The sequence below is a fragment of the Cryptotermes secundus genome, unplaced genomic scaffold (genome assembly GCF_002891405.2).
Source record: "Cryptotermes secundus unplaced genomic scaffold, Csec_1.0 scaffold548, whole genome shotgun sequence".
Classification (NCBI taxonomy): domain Eukaryota; kingdom Metazoa; phylum Arthropoda; class Insecta; order Blattodea; family Kalotermitidae; genus Cryptotermes; species Cryptotermes secundus.
Window position 1 is genome coordinate 1,195,417 of NW_019732380.1, and position 25,150 is coordinate 1,220,566.

Below are 25,150 nucleotides of genomic sequence, written 5' to 3' on the forward strand. Positions count from 1 at the left end.
TGTAATGTAGAGACTGCGAGGGGTGTGTCTAGCGGCAGGGATGTGTAGATATATACAGTGGTTCAGTAGAACAGGAGAAAGAGGAGACTAGCGACCCGCAACTGGGTGGAAAAGAGAGTGAAAGATGAGGTCCAAGAATCGTCTAAGGAAGTGTAATGGTAACCCGACGCCAGTCGGCTCTTTCATTGTGATAGTACCAAAATGTATATAACTGTATATTGCTTGTTTATACTAATATAGGGTAGCATAGGGTGAGGATGTGGGTTTCTGTTGTTGTGATTTCCTCCCTTACCACATTTCGCACCTGCGCCCTCCTGACAAGGCCCGTGAACTGTGTGCCCCTAGCCAATGAAGAAATGATAGAGGAAGTAATTTAGCAGTTTTCTTAGCCCACCCCCTGCGACTGCAGGACAGAAGGTGACAGCGGGGATACCTCCACGCCCCCTGTCACCACGGCATAACTGGTGGCATAACATCCTCGTCGTAAACCAGGACATATTACATACAGTACTTGAGTTATTTTACACTGAAGTGTTCAACCTCATCTTGTACCTATGCTAGCTCATATACTGATGTGCTTCATTGCTTAATGGTGACAGGTGTTTCTGAAGTCTTTTCTTGCCGGAGACTGAAACGGTCCAGTTCTTTGAAATGCAGAATACTATGTCGGACTTTGCAGTACCCACAGCAGTGACTGCGAATAGTGTCATATTGTCACGTGTAAGGGGGTATGCGTGACGAAAATAACGGGTTCAAGATCGGATGATTGGATTTATTGGCACTTCGGTTACAAGTTCTCTTATTTACAATTAATACAGCGCTATCGCTGCTTTACACACTTTCCAAATCACCGGTGCACGTGCACTAGGAGTCTCCGTCTTCACTGGTTGTCTCGTGGCAACGGATCTCAACACAGGAATTAACACTTCAAATGACTATGAAGTCTTCTCGCTATTTCGTCTTCAATCACCCTGGAACCTCGGAAATAAAAATCCTTCTGGACTCACTCCTTCAGGTACTGACTCATAATTTCCCTTGAACTAACTCTGTCACTGCATTCGCTTCTCTTATAAGCACTCTGCACACACCTCACGAAGAACACCGTCTCTATTGTTGCTGACGTCACTGCTGACGCTGAAGTGTTTTTATCGAGCCGTTGCCTAGAAACGAGTTTGCTTAACCCCGTTGTTCCATCGCTGTTTGGCGCGGACGACATGGAAAGCACAGCCTCATCTATTGTTGTGTGTTGGATCGTGTTTACAGAGCTGTTGCCTGGCAACGCGTCGATCAAATCCGTTACAATATTTTAGAATATGATGCCATATATTCCAATAGTTCACAGACGTTTCGGGCGAAAGAATTGGCTCCATAATTTAGGAGTGAAGAGTAAGACAAACAGAATTTGCAATTTTTTTGGCTTCGACTATGAAGATGGAGTCAGTATGTTCCTCCAAAACGTCTGTGAACTACCGGACTACATAGCTCGTATCCCAAATACATTACTCTTCGACACACTTTCTTCAGACAATGGATAACATCCAAATAGAATTCTTCCACGACAGTGTTATACTCTTATCGGAAACTTTTCCTACGTACCTCTGTTCTCCCATACACAGCCTAACTTCTTACCTTGCTACAGCCGATAGTCTTCCCCGCTCCCCGCAGTTAACTGCCGCCCCAACAGTTCACAAACTCCGGGCGCAGGAAGCCATGAGCATGCCACTTCATTAAGCCTCCATTGGCAGCCATTTGTTATTGTCACTCAAGAAGCAAAATAGTTTTCCTTTAATGTACCCACCCGAATATTATCTCGGTCACAGACCAGTGAGTCAACCTAGGATTGTGATGCATGGAAACAGGAAATATCCTTCGTTCTTTTTTGGATACTTATTTTGATCGGGGTTACTTTATAGGAATTCAATGCAACTCACAGCGTTGACTAGAAACAGTACTTATATTTAGGGATATAGTACCATGTAGTATGCCAAAGAAATGTAAAGACTTTTCTGTGAAAGTCTACAAGACTACACGGCATCGCGTCTCGGGAGATAGTTATATTTTAATTTAGTCACAATCGAATAAAATGGAATCCGGCTCAAAATAGGGACCAAAACGGTAATTAGTCTTAGGATTCTATAAAAAGTGTGGGATTTCGTGACTAGCTGAGCAACTGTTAGATTCTGAAGAAGCACTGTGCTCTCTAGATTTCCTTATCACGTCGCTGGGAGGCGACTAGACTTGATGAGAGATTGACTAAACGAAAGGGAACGGTGCAGTTCTTTTAGTGATTTATTTTGAAATGTTTCCAGCATCGCAGGATCTACAGCGTTGAACGGTAGGTTAACTTACGAACTGGAAAGGATTTTGAAGGAAGCGACAAAAGCCTAATTAAGGCACTGTAACGGAATTTGCCTGGAAGGACTGAAGAAAAGCATATTTTTTTTCTTGGCACTACTGTTTGTGTAAAGGTAGAGGCCTTGCGACGAGCTGATCACCCGCCCAAGGAGTCCTACCGAATGAGTAAGATCTAGAAAAACCTAAGTGAACGAAGAATTTCATGGAGGTAGGCCTAGGCCCACTGGGGCTGTAGTGCCAAGGAAAAAAATATATTTCAGGAAATATGGCCATCGTCAGGTGTTAACATCTTTTTGATGAAGATAATTGCTGTCTTCTGTTTTTAATATATATGAAGGTCAACGAGACGCACTTGTGTGTTGGGAGTTCGTGCGAGGAAGAACACAACACACCAACTCCAAAACACAAGCGAATCATGAACAAGACTCGCAACAAAACTCACAGCAAAAAAGAACAGAAGAGAATCAGGAAAAAGACACGCAACAAAACACACAGCAAAAAAGAACACGACGCGCCAACTCCAAAACACAAGCGAATCATGAACAAGACTCGCAACAAAACTCACAGCAAAAAAGAACAGAAGAGAATCAGGAAAAAGACACGCAACAAAACACACAGCAAAAAAGAACACGACGCGCCAACTCCAAAACACAAGCGAATCATGAACAAGACTCGCAACAAAACTCACAGCAAAAAAGAACAGAAGAGAATCAGGAAAAAGACACGCAACAAAACACACAGCAAAAAAGAACACGACGCGCCAACTCCAAAACACAAGCGAATCATGAACAAGACTCGCAACAAAACTCACAGCAAAAAAGAACAGAAGAGAATCAGGAAAAAGACACGCAACAAAACACACAGCAAAAAAGAACACGACGCGCCAACTCCAAAACACAAGCGAATCAGGAACAAGACTCGCAATAAAACTCACAGCAAAAAAAGAACGCAATGCGCCAACTCCAAAACACAACGAATACGGAACAAGAGACACAGAAAGAAAGAATACAATGCACAAACTCCAACACACAAGCGCATTCAAGGGACCTGCATATATATTAACAACAGAAGAAAGCAGAGTCTTCGTCTAAAAGATGTTAACCCTTGATGATAGCCATATTGGCCGAAACATGTGGTGAACGTTTACACTTTTAAATTTAACATGTTTTGTGGGACGCGGTGTTGCACGTAAGACTGTGAATAAGAGTGCAACATAATGTTACAACATAACAGTCTGATGCTGTTAGTACTGAGCATCCAATTTGGAAATGAAGGATGCTGAAGATTAGATAGGAATTTTCCCTGATATTCATTGGAGAAGAAGTGTGCTCATAAATGTAAATTAAAGTAAATTTACATGTTCAACGCAGATCATATAAAATATGAAAGTTATTCAGCGGTACTAACTTTCAAAACTTTTCAATTTCAGATGCAATGGAAATGCGGAAAATGCTTTGATCACGGCGAGTGAATTTTTTATTTTCTTTTTGAATATTCCACATCCACGCCCGCATGGCACCTTCACAAAGAAGTAATAGTTTCATGAGAATAATAATGTTTCGGACTCCTTTCTCTTTATCATCACATATGTGGTGGAAACTAAAAAAAGTGGTTCGCTACGGACCAGATATTCGTGGTTCGACTCTTAGTTTTATCTTCGTCATCTCATTTAGACACAATCTGGAGAACATAAAAGGTGTACTTTTGCTGTACGTGTATATCATCAGATTTTTTTATAGCTAGTGGGGTAGGACTAAGTCCCTTGTACTGCGGCAACTTCTGGCCTATTGTACCAGCCCCAGATGATAGGTGAGGGTGATTGTGGAGCAATTGGTGGAATAAAGATTGGCAGGGGAAACCGAAGTACTCGGAGAAAACCTGCCCCAGCGCCACTTTGTCCACCACAAATCCCACTTGACCAGACCCAGGATCGAACCCGGGCCGCCGCGGTGGAAAGCCAGCGAATCACCGCTTGAGCTATGGCGCGGCCCATATCATCAGATAATCGGCCAAACACTGAATCTGACATCTCAGATTCTAGTGCGCAGGTAAAATATACGTGGAGTTCTACTGCACTGCGTTTTCCCAAGCAGTGTTATGTTGCTGTTCGTGTAGGGTTTTTAACATGGATTTTAACCTAGTTTTCTCCACCTCTGCGATTGCTTACCGATTCTAAATTGTAAGCTAAATATATCAATATAGACTTAGCGTGTTTGAGAACAGGGTGTTGAAGAGAATATTTGGACTGAAGAGAGATGAAATAACAGGAAGTTGGAGAAAACTGCACACTGAGGAGCTTCATAACTTGTACTCTTCTCCAAGTATAATTAGACTGATCAAGTCCAGGAGGATGAGGTGGGCAGGTCATGTAGCACGAATGGGGGAGAAGAGGAATACATATAAGATATTGGTGGGAAAGCCAGAAGGGAAGAGACCACTGGGAAGACCAAGGCGTAGGTGGTTGGACAATATTAACATGGATTTTTGAGAGATAGGATGGGATGGTATAGGTTGGATTGATCTGGCTGAGGATAGGGACAAGTGGAGGGCTCTTGTGAACACGGAAATGAACCTTCGGGTTCCATAAAATGCTGGGAAATTCTTGAGCAGCTGCAGATTTGGCGGTTCCTCAAGAAGGGCTCAGCTCCACAAGTAAGTATCAGTTCAGAGATTAAATTTCGGGTATTCTGTTGTAAGACACTTCACAGTCTGGTGGGTGTTTAACAAACGTTTCAGAGTACCTGCAGTTGGAGTCATCCCTCAAGACTGCAAACAGTTTCACTCGAAAGATACTCCAGGGCCCATTGTTGTCAGATGGCTCTACAAGTAATGCAGAACCGGCACTGGATGTGTCGGTAAATACGGCAAGGGACCATTAACATGGATCAACAGAGCTTTTTGGTGTAGCGGCATCTTTAGATTTACATTAGGGACGTAACCGGTTTTCATATCTGGATGCTGGATTTCCGGCTATTCTTCTTTTTGTTTTCTTCAGTCACTTCAGAGAAAGCTTGGGATTATAGGTTGAAGAATCGAGGCCTTACTCTTCCCATGTCCTAACGTAGTCAATATTCATATCGGGTGGGAGTCAGTACGGCTATTTTTACAGGCCTATGGTCTAAGGGGGCCCCACGTACAATTTTATTTAATTACAAAAACATAATAAGTAAGCAAGAATTTGGTAATTATCTTTAATTGGTTTCTTAACTTATTGTGACGCATAGACCCATTGCTAGGCAACGGCTTGATAAACACCTGCCCACTGAGATAGATTATTGACAAACAGCCGGTTGCTAGGTGGAAGCTACAAAAATACGCGACAGTAGTAGACGCCCAATGCTAGGCAATGGACGTATTTTCCGCGAATACCGACCCGAAGCTTTATAAGCAGAAGCCAACGCCGGCTAGACAATGGAGGAAGGGTGAGTGGTGGATTATTATAATGTGGTCAGAAGTCGAGTGTGTCCAGTCGAAGAGAGTGATTTGTGAAATGTAACAAAGGTCCAATAAATTCGATCATAAAATCCAAACCCCGTTTTATAAGTCAGACAAATACCCCAATATGTGACTATCAGTGACCTTTCATGGATATTCTTATGATTGAAAATCTGATTCTTGAAGTATTTACTAAATATATTGTTACGTGATAGGGTGACTATAGACGGAGTTTGGATTGGTAATTGGATTTATTGGACACTTTAACACACAACTCGTGACTACACCGTCACACACAGAACACTGTTACCATATTCGAGCGTTGAAGTATCACTCATTCATTACCTTATTCTTCCCCCCCCCCTGGCACTACAGCCCCAGTGGGCCTAGGCCTACCTCCATGAACTTCTCCGTTCACTTCGGTTTACTAGATCTTACACATACGGTAGGACTCCTTGGGCGAGTGATCAGCTCGTCGCAAGGCCTCTACCTGTAGACAAACACAGAAAAACGCACACAAACATCCATGTCCTGAGTGGGATTCGAACCCACGATCCCGGCTTCCGAGCGAGCGAAGACAATGCATGCCTTAGACCGTTAGGCTACCGTGACCGACACCTTGTTCTTTAGTGCAACTTAAAAATGTTCACAATTTCTCTGTAATTTAAAATAATATTAAAAGAGCAGCAATCGCTACAGGTTTCGGCTCTACTTGTTCACATGTTGAAATTTCCGCAGTGCATTAGATCTGAAGTCAATGTATTCCATGCTATTGCTCATCGTTGCTCTTAGAATAAAACTCTCTCTCCGCTCCACCTTATTTTCCTTTTGCGATATCCATGTTTGTGCCCCCTTCGTATGTATGTTCTCGCTAGTTTGGCGTTATGTCCCTTGTGTTCTCACTCACTGTCTTCACTGCTCTGCTTGGTAGCGGCTTCCAACAGCTGGCTCTCACGCTTCCTCTGGGTTCCCGAACTGTCACCTGCCTCAGCTACCAGCTTCCCACTTCTCACAACTACAACTCTCAACTTACTGCCTGCCTGCAGACTCACTCAATGGCAAGTGGTCCTCATTATATAGCCTCAGATAAACAGATAGGTTAGATGGATAGATAGATAGATAATGTTTTAGGTAGGTTTAACATTTCGTAACATGAGAGCTTGGAATTTCGTGAGTGACTATCAGCTTCTCAAGAAGTTTTTTTTTTTTTAATTTACCACCTTATGCTATACTGGCTGAGTTATAATAATATCGAAAAATAACACCCCTCCAAAAAGTTTAATCTTATTCGACTTTAAAGTCTGCAGTCGAAACACCCGTCTTTAAAATAGCCAATAATCTACTAGTTAACGTCGACCGTGTAGTAGGGCAATTCTTATTAAGCTTTGCATGAAAATCTGAGAATAAAATGGAAATATATCAGGTCAGGAAATTAGCTTGTGAGGGGAAATTTCAACACGGAAGATAGACTGGCAGTGAAGTTATAATCTTGAACTTGGTTGTTTTGAGAACCTTCGGCGCATGAAATAAATGCGCTCCGCTCTGCATATTCTCATGCGATGTATTTTGCATTACAAATAAAAATTGTAGTTAGCGAGGAAAATCAATTTTGTTACGCTGTGAACGCAACTTACGGGAAGTTGCACTAAAGGGCGGTGGAGGGGAGGAGACAGGTTCAGATGTGTACTTAGTACGTTACAGCGGGAGCCATGAACGTGAACTCTGCTATACTGATTGATATACTGAGAGCACAAATCGTACAAGTCCGAGCGTGGTACTGCAATGTCTTTTCCTATTACAAGTCTTGTTTGTATCTGTTTTAAAGCGAATGACATGTGAATGCACTTTGTCTTCCTGTCTGCTGTCCAAAAACAAAAATTAGAATATAAAAAAACTATAATTTTGCCTGTGGTTCTATATGGGTGTGAAACTTGGTCTCCGACATTAAGCGACGAACATAGACTGAGGGTCTTTGAGGAGAGGGTGTTGAGAATATTTGGACCGAAGAGGGATGAAGTGATAGAAGGTTGGAGAAAGCGGCGTAATTAGGAGCTCCATAACTTGTACTCTCCTCCAAGTACAATTAGAACGATCAAGTCGAGGATGAGATGGGCAGGGCATGTAGCACGAATTGGGGAGAAGAGGAATGCATATAGGATATTGGTGGGACAGCCAGAAGGAAAGAGACCACTGGGAAGACCAAGGCATAGGTGGGTGGACAATATTAAAATGGATCTCAGAAAGATAGGATGGGATGGGATGGATTGGATTGATCTGGCTCAGGATAGGATCCAGTGGAGGGTTCTTGTGAACACGGTAATGAACCTGAGGGTTCCATAAAATGTTGGGAAATTCTTGAATAGCTGCAGAATTGACATCTCCTCAAGAAGGGCTCAGCTCCATAAGTAAGTAAGTAAGTAAGTAAGTAAGTAAGTAAAGTTAACAGGCTGTGAAGGCCCATAAGGTTGTGAGATGTCGAGGTTCCCCCATTTTCTCTAGATAATCGGCTCACAGATGGCCGTGAGGTTGTCAGCCTTACGCGCCGGCCGCTCTTCACCACCCAGGAAGATTCCTTGGTACTCATTTCCGTCTGAGGCTGAGTCGACCCCAGGACGGCTGGAAGGATTAGGCAGATTAAAAAAAAAAACCTCATCGGAACTTCAACCCGCGACCTTCCTGCTTGTAGCGTAGTGCCCCAACATGTGAATATCTGTGTATGTATGTAACATGTAACTTACGCACCACTCCATATGTGGAGTAGAGGTACAGCTTCACTGTTTTTTACCTTCGCACTCGATGGAAGTGGAGGGTCAACTTGAAGCCCCTACCGTTTTACCTCCGAGGAAACAGCCCCCTATACTCATTGGATAAGAGGCTGGGTGGACCCCAGAACCGATCTGAACGCTATGGAGAAGAGAAAATGCTGCTCCGTAAGGAATCGAAACCGGGCCTTTCAGTACATGTATGTAATATAGTTGGCAGGGGCAGGAGACTTCGTTCTGGTCTGGTAACTTGCTTCTGGTATGTACGTGTATACAGGATGATTCACGAAGTTTTATCCCGGCTTATGGTACATATTCCTGGGGTTATTTCCTGCAAAATTTCCTTATAAACTTGTGGTCGATTTTCAATAGTTACGAAGTAACAATAGATTTTCGAAACGCATCATTGTGAATGCAGCGCTATGCTTCAGCGTGGCGACCATACGTTCCAGTCAGCTATGTCAGCAGATAAGGTAGACCGGTTTGAATGTTGCGCGTAGGTAGATAGGCAGAGCGGTTCATACGCGTGCGACGCGTTGTGTTGACGTGCAGGGAGACATTTTTGAAAATCTTATGTAAATCCAGTCTTCTTCTAAAGCACTACAGTTTAAAGGAAACAGATTGATAAAAGGGTGTGATATGCAACCATTGGTATGTTTACAGAATGGGATGCTGAAAATAATGTAATTTTGTAACACAAAATCGATGAAAAATGTTGCACAATGCAAAATTAAGAAATTGAAAAGAAAAATTTGGTTTTAGAATGCCTCTTTCCTAAAACATTAACGATTTAAAAAGTGTTTGTATTGTATTTCTAATTTGTTTTGACTGAAATTCAAAGAAAAAAGATTTTTCGCCAGTTTTCAAATTACTGTATCTCTTTAATTATGAGTTGGATACCATTAGTATATTAACATTTTTGTTCCAAATTACCTCAGGAATGCCCTCTCTAAGTGGGGGTAAAACTTCGTGAATCACCCTGTATAGAGAGTGATAACACAATAGGATGCACTGCTTAAAGATGCTGTTGGTTTCGCCAGCACAGTCATTCTTGGTTTCTGATCCCGCGGGACTCATTACCATGTCAGAATGCATAGCGCCACGTCCCAGAAGATTTAGTATACATCGCCGTGAAAACCTCACGTCATTATCAGCCCACTAGACGAATTGTGCGTCCGTGTTACAGTACAGTGTCAGTACAGATGTGAAATGACATTCGACAGGTTTCTAATGACCAGACTCGGTATTTTGGAAAGCAAGAAATTTTGTTTCAAATGCATGGTAGATGGAGCCCTACCCTCTGTAAATTAGACTTCTGGTTGCGGGTTGACGTCACACTGTTGTGCTATCCACTGTACCATGAGGAGTGGGGAGGCGCCATTCTTTCTCTGTTTGGGAGAGAAGCCCCAGCCGTGCGCTTCAATCCGCACAGTTTTCCTGTCACTCTCAGCCCGACACTTCATGCTCGTCCTCACGTTCCCCCCCCCCCTTTGAGAAAGATTCGTTCTACGTCATCCATTGTCTTGGTTCAGTGTTCTCAGTTCGTGTCCAAGGAAGAAAAGAAAACCGGACATCAGTTCGTTCAATGGAAGACACATTCTGTTAAGGTTACTGAACTGTTCAGATTTTGAGATTTACACAAGGGTGGAAGTTAGAAAATATTTTTGTGGAGTTATGACACCGTGTGTTCTGGAAGGTGAATAACAGCGTTCCGGAGGAAACTCTTTACTCAGTCTTAAGGACATAATACACTGTGTTCTTCCTAAATGCCAATATTTAATAGACAATATGGTGTCACCGAATAGGGTCGTCTATAAGTAAAATTGCACTCGGGAGGTGCACAATTGGAACTTTTATCGGATCACCTGCTTTTCTGAATTATGCTTCTTGTGGTTTTCCTCAGTTTCTTCCAGAAATGCCGCAACAGTATCCTGCCTAGACCAACATTTTTCCTTCCAAAAAACTCGCAGTTCTTCATTAATTTATTATCCCACTTTCAGGTGCTATATAGTCGCGGTAGTTCGGTCTGTTTATGCTGCTGGTCCTCGTCAGCACATTCGTGGCTTCAAGTCTCGTCAATATAAATGACTAAAATTTATGTCTTTAATAGATGTGTATGTGTTTGGGGACCTCATTTTCCTTGAGGGGGGTTCGGTTTTTCTGTGTAGGCGCTGCGTTTGTTGCACCGTAGTTTCTCGACCTGGAGAACCAGGTCTGTGTCATGTTCCCCATTAGCAGGGTGGCCCCATTTGCTTCTATGCACCGGGTTACCTTTTCCATGACGGTCTGCCCATAGTAGGGCTGCGGTGGAATTATTCTAACCAGCTTCCTCGCGAGTATATATAGCCTGGAAACTGAAAGCATCGCTATAAACTCCTATTTTTTTTCTTATTTTTCTTAGTGGGGTTGAGATACTTGGTACTGCGGGCACTATCGGTCTATTGTGCCAGCCCCAGATGATAGGTGAGGGTGATTGTGGAGAAATTGGTGGAATGAAGCTTGGCAGGGAAAACCAAAGTACTCGGAGAAAACCCGCCCCAGTGCCTCTTTGTCCACCACAAATCCCACATCACCTGACCCGGGCTCGAACCCGGCGATTAACCGCCTGAGCTATGTCACGGCCCCTTATATACCCCTACCTCCACAATGCAAGGAGTTACGACCCAAGTATCAGCCAAAATAACTGAACTTGTGGGGCTGAGAGAAAATTCATTATTTTGTCAGGCTTCGCAAACCTTCAGTTAAAATATCTAGAAATATTTGTGAACTTAAGTATTTAGTGGCAATAAGAATAAAAGAAGTGAGCAGTGTAGGATTTTAATGGCGAACTTAAACATTTGTACAGGCCACTTACTGTTGTTACGGTAATGAAATTTAGGAGGATGCTATGGTGTGCGATAATGTAAACAAGAAATGTATAAGAGTGTCAGCAGAGTAAAGGATCGGGAAATCTCGACTTAAAACAGAAGGAAGGATACTGAAAGATAAAACCAAGGGAAGCAGTATGTGTAGCTCTGAGGTGGGTGGAACTTGGTTTCGATCATATCCAATGGCTGACGTTTCTATTAACAATGCCAGACCTTCGGTTACTACTATCATAACATTAGTTAGGTACATTTGTTCCTGTGAGCATCCTATTCATGAATTATCTCATCACATTTAGTGAAATTAATTCTAAACTTGGCCGGTCACGGTAGCCGAGCGGTCTATTGTCTTCGCTCGCTCGCGCATGGGTTCGAATATCGTACAAGGCATGGATGTTTAATGTTTATGTGTGTGATTTTTTCTGTGTTTGTGTTCTGTGTTTAGGTAGAGGCCTTGCGACGGGCTGATCACTCGTCCAAGGAGTCCTACCGTCTGTAAAATGATCAAAATGAAAAAGAAAAAAGAAAAGAATCTCGACTCCGTAAGATATACAGGAAGAGGAACGGATTAAGTAAGTAAACTTCTGAACTTTATCCTCACATCTCTTCCGTATAATTTCATATTTATTTCATTTTATCCTTCGAGAAAATTATGTTAAATGTTTACACCATAGCCAAGTCGGTACAGCGACAGGTTACGGGCTGCACGGCCGAGGTTCAATTCCTGACAGGGATAAGAAATTTTTCTCTCCAAAACATCCAGACTGGCTCTGGGGCTCACCCAATGGATACCGCGGAATCTTCCCCCGGAATTAAAGCGGCCGGGACGTGAAGCTGACCATTTACCTTTATCAAGTACCGTGGTAAAAGGTGGTGGATCTATACCACCGCTTCCCTATGCGTCTTCATGGCTTGATTATGCACAGGGAGAACTTCATCTTTACTCCATTTAGCGGTCGGTGCTGGAATGACACGGCTTTAACGTTTGCCCGCTGGCAGTTGATCCGAGCGTTACAACAAATTTATCTGGGATGGGATTCTTGTGTGGCGATCTGGCGATTCGGTTCTCTGGAATTGGATTCCAGCGATCCCGTATTATTTATATTCTTAACTATAGTGCGAACATTCGAGCTATTCCCCTACACCCTTTTTTCTGTTGAAATGACACGTGACAATGCGTGATGAATAACAAAGCTGAACTTCAAAGCTGCGTTGCTATTTCTCCTGATCTCCCTTCCCGCGCTTCGTTCCTCTGCTCAGTTATCGACTCACGTGGCAACACTGTTCCTTTTCGTGTGTGTGTGTGTGTGTGTGTGTGTGGGGGGGGGATATTTTCGATCATAAATTACATCAGATGCTCGAAATACAATGACGTGTAGACAGCCATTGCCAGTCTAAATACGTGCTATATGTTGAATACTAAATTATCTGTACTCTATAAGTTAAACGTAAAAAAAGGTAATGGCCTTGTGTTTAAAAATTAAGCACCACTCCACAAATAATTACGAAGGAGTGGAGGTACAGCTCCATCATTCTTTACCTAAAAATAATTGAAGATAACTGGTCTGCTTCACGCCCCAGCTGATTTACCCCCAGGAAAAGAGCCCTCAGTACCTATTGTACAGGAGGTTAGGTGGGCCCCAGGCCCGGCCTATGCGCCGAGGAGAAAAATTTTTGCTTCTTCCGGAAACCGAACTATGGCCGTCCAACCCGTAGCCCGTAGCTATACAGACTGAGCTCTCCCGGTTCCCATCTGTGCTCTATAACAACGTTTCTGCCAGTTACGTCACAGTAATATTTGTCCTAAGATTATTCCTTCTTCAGAAATTGAACTGTGGGACTTCGACTGGTTCTGATCTATCAAGAATTCTCTGGGCATCACTGAATGCACCGCGGTTTTCTGGGGACAGTCCCTAGTGGGGACACACATCACGGCACAAAATGGATCGGTCTCTTAGCAGGATTGAGACCTGAGTGGATCCAGTGTCACACACTGAAGTTAGCAATGGCTGTATAGTTACAGGTAGTACAAACGCTATCACAAATGGACGTGAAACTACCCCGATGATTCGTTATTAAATATCCGCCACTGCACTGTATCCCAAGCCAGTAGAATCCAACCCATATACTAATACATTATTTTAAGATTCATATTAATATTATTCTCCAATCTTTGTGCATGATTTTCAGATGATCTTTTCTTTTGAAATTTTCAAAACTTCTGATGAAATAGATTTCCAAAAACCCTGTAACTCTGAGCCTTCGGACCGAAGTTCGATAATTCTTATTTATGTGTATGACATGAGTGCAGTATGTTCAGCCCACACCCTCCTAGACTAAATCGCCTAAGGGGGAGGAAATAATAGCAGTGGGATAAACTGCTTAATTAGAAGTTTCACGATTTATGCCCTTCAGAATATATCAATAGAATGATCGGAAGGATGACGTGAAAAATTGGGAACTTAGCACGCATGTGGAAGACAATAAATGCTTACTATGATTCAGTGGGGAACCCCCGTGATAATAGGGATGTCTAGGCATATTTTTTTTTTCTGTGGTGCTACAGCCCCAATTTGGGCCAAGGCCTACCTCCATGAAACTCTCCGTTTCACTTCGGTTTACTAGATCTTACACATTCGGTAGGACTCCTTGGGCGCGTGATCAGCTCGTCGCAAGGCTCCTACCTGTAGACAGACACAGAAAAACGCACACAAACATCCATGCCCTGAGTGGGATTCGAACCCACGATCCCGGCTTCCGAGCGAGCCAAGACAGTGCATGCCTTAGACCGCTCGGCTACCGTGACCGGCCTAGGCATATATAGGCTGAAAAATATTAAAATGAAAGCAGGGCGTGGTTATGTAGACAAAACCGCCAGAGAGTAAATAATGGGCGTGAGTCTCGTGGGACTCGGAACCAAAAGTCACGGTACTGGCCAGGGTCAGCAGCAATTTAGGAATCAGTCATTCAGTCAGACAGGCAGACAGACAGAGGGACCGTTAGCGGATTCTTGTGAAAAGGATAATGAAACTTCGGGTTCCATAAGAGGAGGAGACGATCTTTATTGCCTGGATGACTGTTGGCATCTCATAAAGTTTATGCATTTATCATTTTGTTTTTAATTAGTTACAATATAGATCGATTTTATTTTCCTTGGCACTACAGCCCCAGTGGGCCTAGGCCTACCTCCATGAACTTATATAGCTCGATTAACCTGTAATTTATAAAACCTACTTCGGTTTTACGGGCTATGCTGAATCAAATATCAATTTTGAATACAGAAGGATTTCGAAAGGATTGGAGTGGCATTTTAGAGATTAATTTCTTGCTACTCTCATGAAGATGCCGAAGATAAAAAAGAAATTCGGTCAAGATAAGGCCCAAGAATCGATCCACGTCCTTCCTAATGAAAGTATAGGTCATTACCGTTAGACTACTCTTTTGTTTACAGACAATATTGCAGCCGTTCTAACCAGTACCAGGAATATTCTTGGGGCTGACAACCGTACCGCCATCTGTGTGCCTATTGTCTAGAAAATACAGGAACCCCAAAATGTCACAACCCTATGGGCCTCCACGGCCTGTTACAGGGGTACCTTTACTTACTTTACTTTTACATATATTCACTCATCATTCATCAGTAATCTGTCAAGACGACAGGTCCACGGTCTCTTCCGACACACTTCCTCCACTTGATGCGATCTAGAGCTTTCTCCTTCAAATGAAAATATCATCTTCTGTCCCCAAGGTCATCCAGCATCTTCTTACGTCTTCTTCCTCGTCTTCTGGTCATTTCTATCCGCCCCTCTATCTTTCCTTCAATAACTTCTTTTAGAAGGCAGTTACCGCGTAAGATATGACCAATCCAATTAGCCTTCCGTTTTCTTATTTCGTGTAGGATATTCCTCTGCTCACTGACTCTAAATAACACTTAATATTATCACGTGTCCGGGGTTCCGTGACTAAAAATAGCGGCTTCTGGATTGGGTTATTGGATGTATTTGAATCACTGTCATACAGTTTCTCTTATTCACAATCAATTATAGCGCTACGGTTAATCTACACACTTCTTAAATTACTAGGACACGCTAAGTCTTCTCAGTCTTCACTAGTCGTATCCTGACAATGGATTTATAACAGTCTCACTGTAACTACAGTACACACCATGTCTTCTTTCCGCAAGCTAACTCCGTTATACGTTTTCAGTTCTCTAATTCGAATTCTCTAATTGCCCTGGCTCAAGTCAAAGTCACATTGCGACTGACGGTCGGTCAGTCAGTCTTGGTGTCGAGGGCTCATGACCAGATATTTATTATTGTTCGACAGTTACGGTCTTGTTTTCATGGGGCGCCCTCTCTGACGAGAGGACGGGTCTGTCTTTTGTATATGCTGCTGGCCCTTGCCAGCAACGAGTTGTAGCGTGGTCCACAGAGAACACAGTTCCTATTGTTGTGTGTTCGCTGGAACGTGTATACCGAGTCGTTGCCTAGCAATGGGTATATGCGTCATAATATTATTATCAAATGAACTTTCTCAATTAAAATATTGGGAATCATTGTGTTAGCAGTTTAATGCATTAATGAAATTGCGCACTATTTTTATGTTGAAAAATAATATTTAATAACGTCTTATTGTATATTATGCTCATCTCGGTCCCTCTGACGTATTTAATTCAACACACATTGACCGTTAGTGTACTACAGGAAGTATACGCAAGCTGGTGTGAATACATATTGTGTTGTCTTCAGCATGTTTCACAATACTTTGATCTTTGTTTCAAAATATACTTACTATTATAAGCAATGTAGTGGGTTAATAAATAAATAATAAATAAATAATCAATGCACTGGCTTCAGTTTTATAAATAGCTTTTGGTCTATCACATCTTAACACCGGGCTATCAGTCCACCTGTTTAATAGTCATCATGATGAAAGATGATTATCAACATTTTCTACCTGGTACCCCTGCCCTGGCTTGTTGCCAGAAGCGACAGCCCATTATCACCCGTCACAATTCAAAGGAAATTTCATTACCATTGCCATCTCGGTAGGATGCTGACAACAGCAACGATATCTCTACTAATTGGAGAGCTGCGCCTTCATTTATAGGTGCATGACTGATTTGTATCCCCTGCTATTAGACTACTGGATCTGAAACCTCACAACAGCATGTATCTATGGTTATAAAACTAATTGAAATTTTACCGGTAAGTTGTTCATGTGGCCGGTCACGGTAGCCGAGCGGTCTAAGGCATGTACTGTCTTCGCTCGCTTGGAAACCGGGATCGTGGGTTCGAATCCCACTCAGGGCATGGATATTTAGTTTGTGTGTGTGCGCGTTTTTCTGTGTTTGTGTACAGGTAGAGGCCTTGCGACGAGCTGATCACCCGCCCAAGGAGTCCTACTGAACGTGTAAGATCTAGAAAAACCGAAGTGAACGGGGAAGTTCATGGAGGTAGGCCTAGGCCCACTGGGGCTGTAGTGCCAAGGGGGAAAAAAAAATTATTCATCTCATTTCAATAACTTGAAATTTCTGGGGAAAACCCCTGCTTTTAGGTATATAACAGAGCGTCTAGGCTGTCTCTGGGGCCCACCCAGCTTCCTATCGAATGGGTAAAGGAGGAAGAGCGGCCGGGGCGTGAAGTTGATAATGATTGCGCTGTAACTCCACTCTCACATACTCCTTCATGGCGTAATGCTTAATTAGGCAAATACATAAAGATAGTTTCTGTGAAATAGCGGGGCTGTGTTACGGTTTTGATGAAAGGTTTTCAGCACAGCTTGCTTAAAGAGAAACGGATTTCTTAACAAAAATCTCACAACAATACAATTGCCCAAATTATTTCGAACGGACTCAAACGCAACAAACGGTAATCTCTGAAATAAAGCGTTCCAATTATTAGCTACAGTTTATACAGTTAGCCGTATGCTTATCTGCTTTTATGCACTTTAAGGGACATGCGGTAGCGTAGTTGGTTGAAGCACTATGCTACAAGCCAGAAGGTCGAGGGTTCGAGCCCAGATGTGGTGGATTTCTTCAACTGACCTAATTCTTTCAGCTGCACTATGGCCCTGGGGTCGACTCAGCCTCAAACAGAAATGAGTACCAAGAATATTTCGGGGGGTAAAGGGCGGCCGGCGCGTAGGGCTGACAACCATACCGCCATCTGTGAGCCGATTATGTGGCACCCTCAACGTCTCACAACCCTATGGGCCTCCACGGCCTGTTACAGAGGTAGCTTTACCTTTCTATACACTTTAAATAACGGTGTCACTAAATGCATATCCTATCATCACTGGAACTACTATTTTCCTCGGTAGATATCGAGGCTGCAGGGCCGACTGAATCTCTCATTGCCGCCTGGCGGTCCTTCATGTAATAGAGTTTCGTTTGGGAATGTAGACGTTTATACAGGAATTAGCACTTGATGGTGACCCACTAGGGGTCGAAACATGTTATTCCTCAGATGAGACCTCCATGTAATTAGGTCATCTTTTATAGATTGTTGTGTTTACTGACATGCGAAATAAATATCTTTATGTTTATACATGTGGATCTGTAGATTATTAAGCCACGGTCAGTAACCTGGGCCGGATGCCACTGGTCAATGAATTACAAGGAACACAGAAACAGTGTCCGCCTGTTTTAAGTCACTAGTCGGCATTTTCTTTGGTAGACAGAACCAGGAGAGAAATATGGAGAGTAAGTGTCCCGCCCGAGATTTGAACCGGGCACGCCCAGAATTCAAATCAGAACCTTGCCTCTTCAGCAAGTTTGCTCGGTCCTGCGGAAGCATAAAATCTGTGAGACTTTTCTAGAATTACTGTCTTACGTAACATCAACACCCTCAAGGCCGCGCCATAGCTCAAGCGGTTAGTCGCTGGCTTCCCACCGCGGCGGCCCGGGTTCGATCCCGGGTCTAGTCAAGTGGGATTTGTGGTGGACAAAATGGCGCTGGGGCAGGTTTTCTTCGAGTAATCGGTTTCCCCTGCCAATCTTCATTCCACCAACTGCTCCACAATCACCCTCACCTATCATCTGGGGCTGGTACAGTAGGCCAGAAGTGGCCGTAGTACAAGGGACTTAGTCCCACCCCACTAGCAATAAAAAAAAAACATCAGCACCCTCACTGGGATTTGAGAAACACATTACTCTGCGTAGCCTTTCTAACAATTACCACTCGCATGTTATTATCAACCTTATCGTTCTTTTGGGCCCTAATTAACTTTGTAAATCCTATCTGCATACAGTGATGCTTTCTTCTAATTGTTGAGTACTTCAAAGTAATTAGAAGTCCAGCATTACTAGGGCTCTGTATCGACCATGTAATAAGAAACATTGTATTTGAATGCATTTTATAAAACACTTAAATAATATTACTAGCGAGAGTCAGTAAATATACAACGTAAAATGTGTAATATTCGATAACGTAAAAAACATTTATTTCTGGACATATCCTCCATAAACACTGATAAACCTGTCCCATCACTTTACCAGTGCTTCGAAACCCGTAGCGTAGAAGTCTTTTGTGTTGTCTCAGCCACTCCCGCAACACTCGGGCAACATCTGGGAATATCGATTATCTTTGAGAGAATTTCTCTAACCAGTTGTGAACCGCTTTACGCGACAAACAATTCCCACCTAAAACAGAAAACATTTCTTCATGAATATGCTTTACATTGAGACCTTTTGCCCACCAAAATCGCACAACCGAACGCTGCTTTTCGGCAGTATATTCCTCAAGAACGGTCACGACTACTGAAACCGACATCTGAACATGCGCATGCGCGTCTGCTACCTAAATGTTTTGAAGCTGGACTTTGATGCTACTGATACACATAGAAAATCTCTTTTGTCCATTATAGCTGTTCTGTTTTCGTTTGTGACCTATTTAGTGACTCTCCCAAGGTAAAGGTAAATTTGTCCCTGTGCTTTACTGAGCTCCACTCCATGAAGACGTATAGCTACGTCGATTATAAGCTCGTCACTAGATGGAGATGAGTGGTCAGCTTCATGCCCTGGCCGCTTTACCCCCGGGGAAGAATTCCCCGACATCCATTGTGAATGGGATTCAAGAGATGGTTTAGAGTTTAGACGCTATGGAGATGAAATGATCTCTTGTCCAACCGATAAATCGATCCCCGGACCCTAGATTCGTAACCTATTTAGTACACTGATTGAGCTATTCCGACTTACAATAAAAGTTATGTAGGACAAGTGAATTGTATCTTGGTGAGACGAGAATAATTATGCTGAATTGAAAGAGGTAAGGCCCTAATGAATATTTCTGGTGTGCAGATTAATGTTCTCAGTCTTGATGACAAGATTACCTCGATAATTCCTCCAGGGAACAGGGGTCTTTTTTATTCTTCATATATTCAAGAATAAATGTAATTCAGTCTTCTGTTCTAGAGAAACATGAAGTATCAATTGACGGCCCACAACATAATATTATGTATAGATAATATCTCAGTCACGGGTGGCTGTAATATGCCATAAATCAGAACACTTGTGTTGCTTTCGAAGTAAATTTCTTGGGAAAACGTTATGGAAAGCGACAATTGGCGAGACCTAAACGTAGGGGGGAGGATGCGTCCTAGAGGAATAACATGGGAGGGTGCGGACTGGATTCATCTGGCTCAAGACAGGGAAAGTTTGCGGGCTCCTGCCGATACAGACATGAACTTTTCAGATTCAATAAAATTCTGAGAATTTCTTGATTAGCTGAACAACTACTAACATATTTCATGTATTTACAATACACCCGAAAGCTTACTTAACCCTTTTGGGTGTTTGTTTCATTACGTCCTGTGTGATTAAAGATGAATTAATTAATATAAAACTGCTGTTTGTGGGTCACTACATTAGTTAGTGACATGAATGAACAAGCACAAAATTAGAATGCTCCTCTAATCGCGACATGATTCCTTTTGTTTCCTGCAGATGGTGACGACTAACGAAGGGGCGCCGAGTTCGTCAGACCCTGGAAGCGACTCTGGGACGGCGCTCAGCAAGTTGCGTCAGACACTGTCCTCTAGCCTCATGACAGCTCAGGACAAAGGTATGTCAGTACTGACCATGTCTGCAGTGTAATGCGCAGATACCACCGGACTTCAGCAACAGCCTGTCTGAAACATACACGGCCAATGCGATTACAGAGTTTTTGGACTTTGTCCACCGGCCGGTGTTATAAAGAACACAACGTTTCAAAACTGGATCTGTTTCCGTTCTCAGGTGAAGAGATGGGAGAGCAAACCCCAAGGATTGGATCTGGACCCAATAGAGTGGATGCCTCCCATCGCCTGGCCTGAGCGCGACAAGAGATTCAGTTTCCGAAACATTTTAAATATTAGAATAACGGACGATGGACAAAATCAAAAAGTCCAGCAGTCTCGAACGTTGTTCACAACTGCCAGAATGCTTCACAATCTACATGCACAACTCAGCACTACGGCGTTATGTGACCCTTAGGTTTCACTTCACTTTCAGCTGGCGTCCGTCATTCATCCAATCATTCATGTCTTTCTTTCTTTCTTTCTTTCTTTCTTTCTTTCTTTTTCCCTTCATAATTATCCTTTTATTTCTTACCTTTTCATTTTCCTCTCTTTTTCTTCCGTATTTCTTCCATTTCAGCCTACTTTCCTTATTTTTAAAAAGTAAAATGAGGCTTATGAAATCACCTTGCTGTCTCTCTGCCTATCCTCCCTAATTTTTGTTAGATGATTATGAGATCACCATATATTTTTTCCTTCTTCCAACTCTTCCTTTATTATTCTTTCTTCCTTTACATCTTCCCTTTATTTCTTCCATTTCTTCACTCTTCCCACTATTTCTTTATTTTACTTCTTCCTCCTTTCCCTTGTATATATATATATATATATATATATATTTCTCTTCACGCTTCTTTCCACCCTTTCATTATATTTGCTTCTTCCCAACCCTCGTTTATTTATTCCTCATCTTTATTCTTTCTCTACATATTTTCTCCCTTTATTATTTCTATCCCTCATCCTGTCATTCGTGTTACTTCTTCTTTACAGTTTTCCTTCATACTTGTACTATTTTTCTTTATTTCGTTTCCTACTTCCCTCAGTTTCCATCTGTTCTCTCTTCGTGTAACATCTGCAGAGTATACAGAGCAGATACACGATAGAGACAGTCACATACACGTAGTTTCAACTTCGTACATGCATTCCAATGCTGGTCTGACATTCTTAGTGGCTGGTGTATATCAAGTTATACAGTGCGTCCTCGGGCCCCTAGTCTTCTCAGCTGGAGTACGTGATGTATTTGTTATGACTTACAGCAGCCAAAGTTCAAGTCCAAGTTCCAACCAGCCTCGAATTTCTTGGCGGACGGAGAGCGCGTCCCTCTCATTTCGACAAGAGTGGAGTCCTTCTCTCCGGAACTGACACGACTGAAATTGCTTTCATTCGAACGAACAAGACACAGACATAAAAACCATATGCCAGTCTTCCAACAAGACCGTCACGTGACTAAATAACGTGTCTGCTGATAACTCGCTGGCTTTTCTTTGTGGTACTGTAGTCCGCCAAAAATAAGTGCTGAAGTAGTAAAGAACCGTGTACATAAGATATCGCCAATGTTCCCCATCCTGAGCGAGCCTCATTCTAATATCCCATTTCTTTGCTGTCCATTTCAATAGATCTGTTGTCCTGTCATAAATATCTAGGTCTCCTACGTGGGATCATTTTTTTCGGGTTAACCCAAAGGAGACAGTCCTTCTTGGGAAACCACTAGCTGCTGAATTATTGAAGAATTTTCCAATATTTTATGGAACCCAAAGGTTCACTGCCGTGTTCACAAGAGCCCTGCCACTGGACCTTATTCTGAACTAGCTGAATCAAGCCCTTACTTCCTCATCCTATTTTTCTAAGATACATTTTAATGCTGTCCTTCCACCTACGTCTGGGTCTTCTTTAGTAGTGTCTTCTCTTCGTGTTTCCTCTTCTCACCCATGCGTGCTACATTTTGTAGTGCTACAAATTGTAGTTATGACATGTGAAAGTAATCAAATAAAACTGAGTTATCAGCCTGAGGCTCCCACATTTTCCAGACAGCCGGCTCACAGATGGTGGTGAGGTTGTCAGCCTTATGCGCCGGCCGCCCTTTACCCCCCAGGAAGATTCCTGGTACTCATTTCTATTAGAGGCTGAGTCGACCCCAGGACATTTTGCTGATAGAAATGCCTGTAGCATAGTGCATCAACCAACTACGCTACCGCATGCCCCTTAAGAACTTTTATATATGTATGTTATTTAGCAATGAAAGAAAAGAAAATTTGGCAAAATAATATGGCATCTTTGATTCAAACTGGCACGTGTATTGCTAATAATCCTAATTCTTCCAGTTCTTTGAAGTCATTTGTTTCTCTTTATAGCAAATAGCTTCATTTCCTTCTTACGAAACTTTTGTGTGTTTTATTTAAATAAGAATTTGCCTGCAATGCACTGCCTTGCTGAAACCAATGTCAGATGCATATTTTTACGGAATATCAACAAAAGCAAGAAGAATCTCGTATATAAATGTTACAGAAAGCGAAAGAGTGGGGGGCTGACTAAAAGAGAAGTTATGCAAAACGTTAAACACCAAAGCAAACTTTGTTATCCTAGTCGATTACCAAACCTGGTATAAGAAACTTCCTTCCCCGTGAGTCCCTCTTCTGGTGTGGGGTGATTCAGTGAAGTTTCCTACTTATGTCTTTCCTACGCTAGTTCTTTACTTCCTTCTTTACACCGCTCTTTATTCGCTGTATTCCCGGATTTACTTCAGAAGCTTCCCGGCTTTATCAGTTCACAATTTACACAAAATTGAGAACACACAAAATCGGGGAAGATGATAACGGCATTTCCAGTATATCATACTCTCATTTCACAAATCTTGAATGTGATTTATTTTCCGTTTTATTTTATTTCTTAGGCATATTTGCATTTTCATGATTAATTCATAGTTTTAACTTTAAGTTCTTCATTTCTTAATTCAGAGCTCACCCCATGTACTGTGCACACATAAATATATTGGCTTTCGGTGAATTTGCGGGTCTATTAACGTGATTTTTAGGAACTATAATACTGATTGGACGATACACAGTGGCCGCGCTTTCTAAGGCATGAAGTGTCTTCGTTCTCTCGAAACCTGGGACCGTGGATTCGAGTCCCACACGAGGCACGGACATCTGTGTACCTTTATTCTGTTCTTTTGTTGTTCTGTGTGTAGATAGTGGCCTTGCGACAGACTGATCCCCCGTCCAAGGGGTCCCGCCGACTGTATAGGATTACGAAACTGAAGAAGCGACCAAGATTCAATAAAAGGATTGTAGAGCCATAGATGGATGGATGGGTAAACTAAGGAAAATTATGATAGCATTATTTACTGAGCGTAATAATATATTTAAGCATTTTGCTACGGTGGTTAAGGATTTAATTTCCGTGCACAGTCTTGCAGGTGCAAATTCTTGTCCTGGTGTGCTCCTCTGTAAATGCCACGTCTAGAGCAGGTTCGGGACTACGCTCAAGCAGTGGCACTTATAAAGGTGCGACAACGTAGCACACCAACAATCTACGACGACCACAAGAAGTTTCACCTGCAATATTTCCCACTCAAATTAAATTACTTTTGGGTGTAGTGGTCCTCCTCATCCCCCTCGCTGGGAGGGGGGATGAAAAATATATACACTATTTTTATTGGAAATTTTGAAAGAAAGAGATCACTTGGACAACCTAGGTATAGATAGGAGGATAAAAAAGTACATTTTAAAGGGATGGGACTTGAGGTTTTAGGTCTAACTACTTCGAAACTGAGTCATTTGTTTAGAGTATTGAAGCTACTGACTTTTATTCGAGAGGCGTCATATTCTAATCTCGCCCAGGATACCGGCTACTCTGAGACGAATGTTTTTTCGTAGTTTCCTCAGTCTCTTCAGAAACATGCTGGGATAGTACTTTTAATTAGGCCACGACAACTTTCTTCCACAGTCTTTCCAGTTTAGCGTTCGCTATATTCTAACATTCGACACTCTAGAGTATGAGATACTGGCAAACAAAACAAACACCGTGGTTTTAGTCCACAAGCAAACTATACCGACTGAGCGACCGCCGCTTGTCGGCGAAGTTAATGCCAACTTTTGCGGATAGAGGATGTCGCGTGGTCAGCGCAACGAATCCCCACGGCCCTTAATTTCGGTTTTCTAGACCGGAGCCGCTATTTCGTTGAAATAGCTCCTCAATTATCCTCACGAGGCTGAGTGGACCCCGTTCCAGATCCACTACTTCTCGGAAAATCTGGTAGCGTCGAGAATGGAACCCGGGACCTCTGGATCTGTAGCCAGGAACTCTGAACACTAGACAACAGAGGTGGTCATGAGATACTGACATTATTATTAAATAGGCTGTAAAATAAAAATGAAATTTAGACTAGTTGTTGGTAGGGTTCCTTGGTGGGCTCTTGTGAATGCGGTAATGAAGCTCTGGGTTTTGCAAAATACAGAGAATTTGTTTGTCCAGTTGTGAGGACTCCGCTCCACAAGCTTAGTTTTATACATCAATAGTTCTGCAGCCCTTTGTTGGGCCCTGGCCTTTCCTTCAGTTTCGTAATCTTTCTTACACAGACAGTAGGACTCCTTGCAGGAGTGATAAAACCGTCGCAAGGCCGCTGCCTACACACAGGACAACACGAACACAGAATAAACCTACACAATACAGACATCCATGCCT

At 42.6% G+C, this 25,150-nt stretch overlaps 1 protein-coding gene across 2 annotated transcripts in view; it reads left to right on the top strand.

Annotated features, from left to right (window-relative positions):
- Positions 1-25,150, top strand: part of LOC111867606 (regulating synaptic membrane exocytosis protein 1) — a 395,538-nt gene that overhangs the window by 104,151 nt on the left and 266,237 nt on the right. For both annotated transcript variants that reach the window (XM_033752742.1, XM_033752743.1), the window contains exon 3: positions 20,361-20,478. In XM_033752742.1, the coding sequence (XP_033608633.1) occupies positions 20,361-20,478 (118 nt within the window). The remainder of the gene's footprint in view (positions 1-20,360; positions 20,479-25,150) is intronic.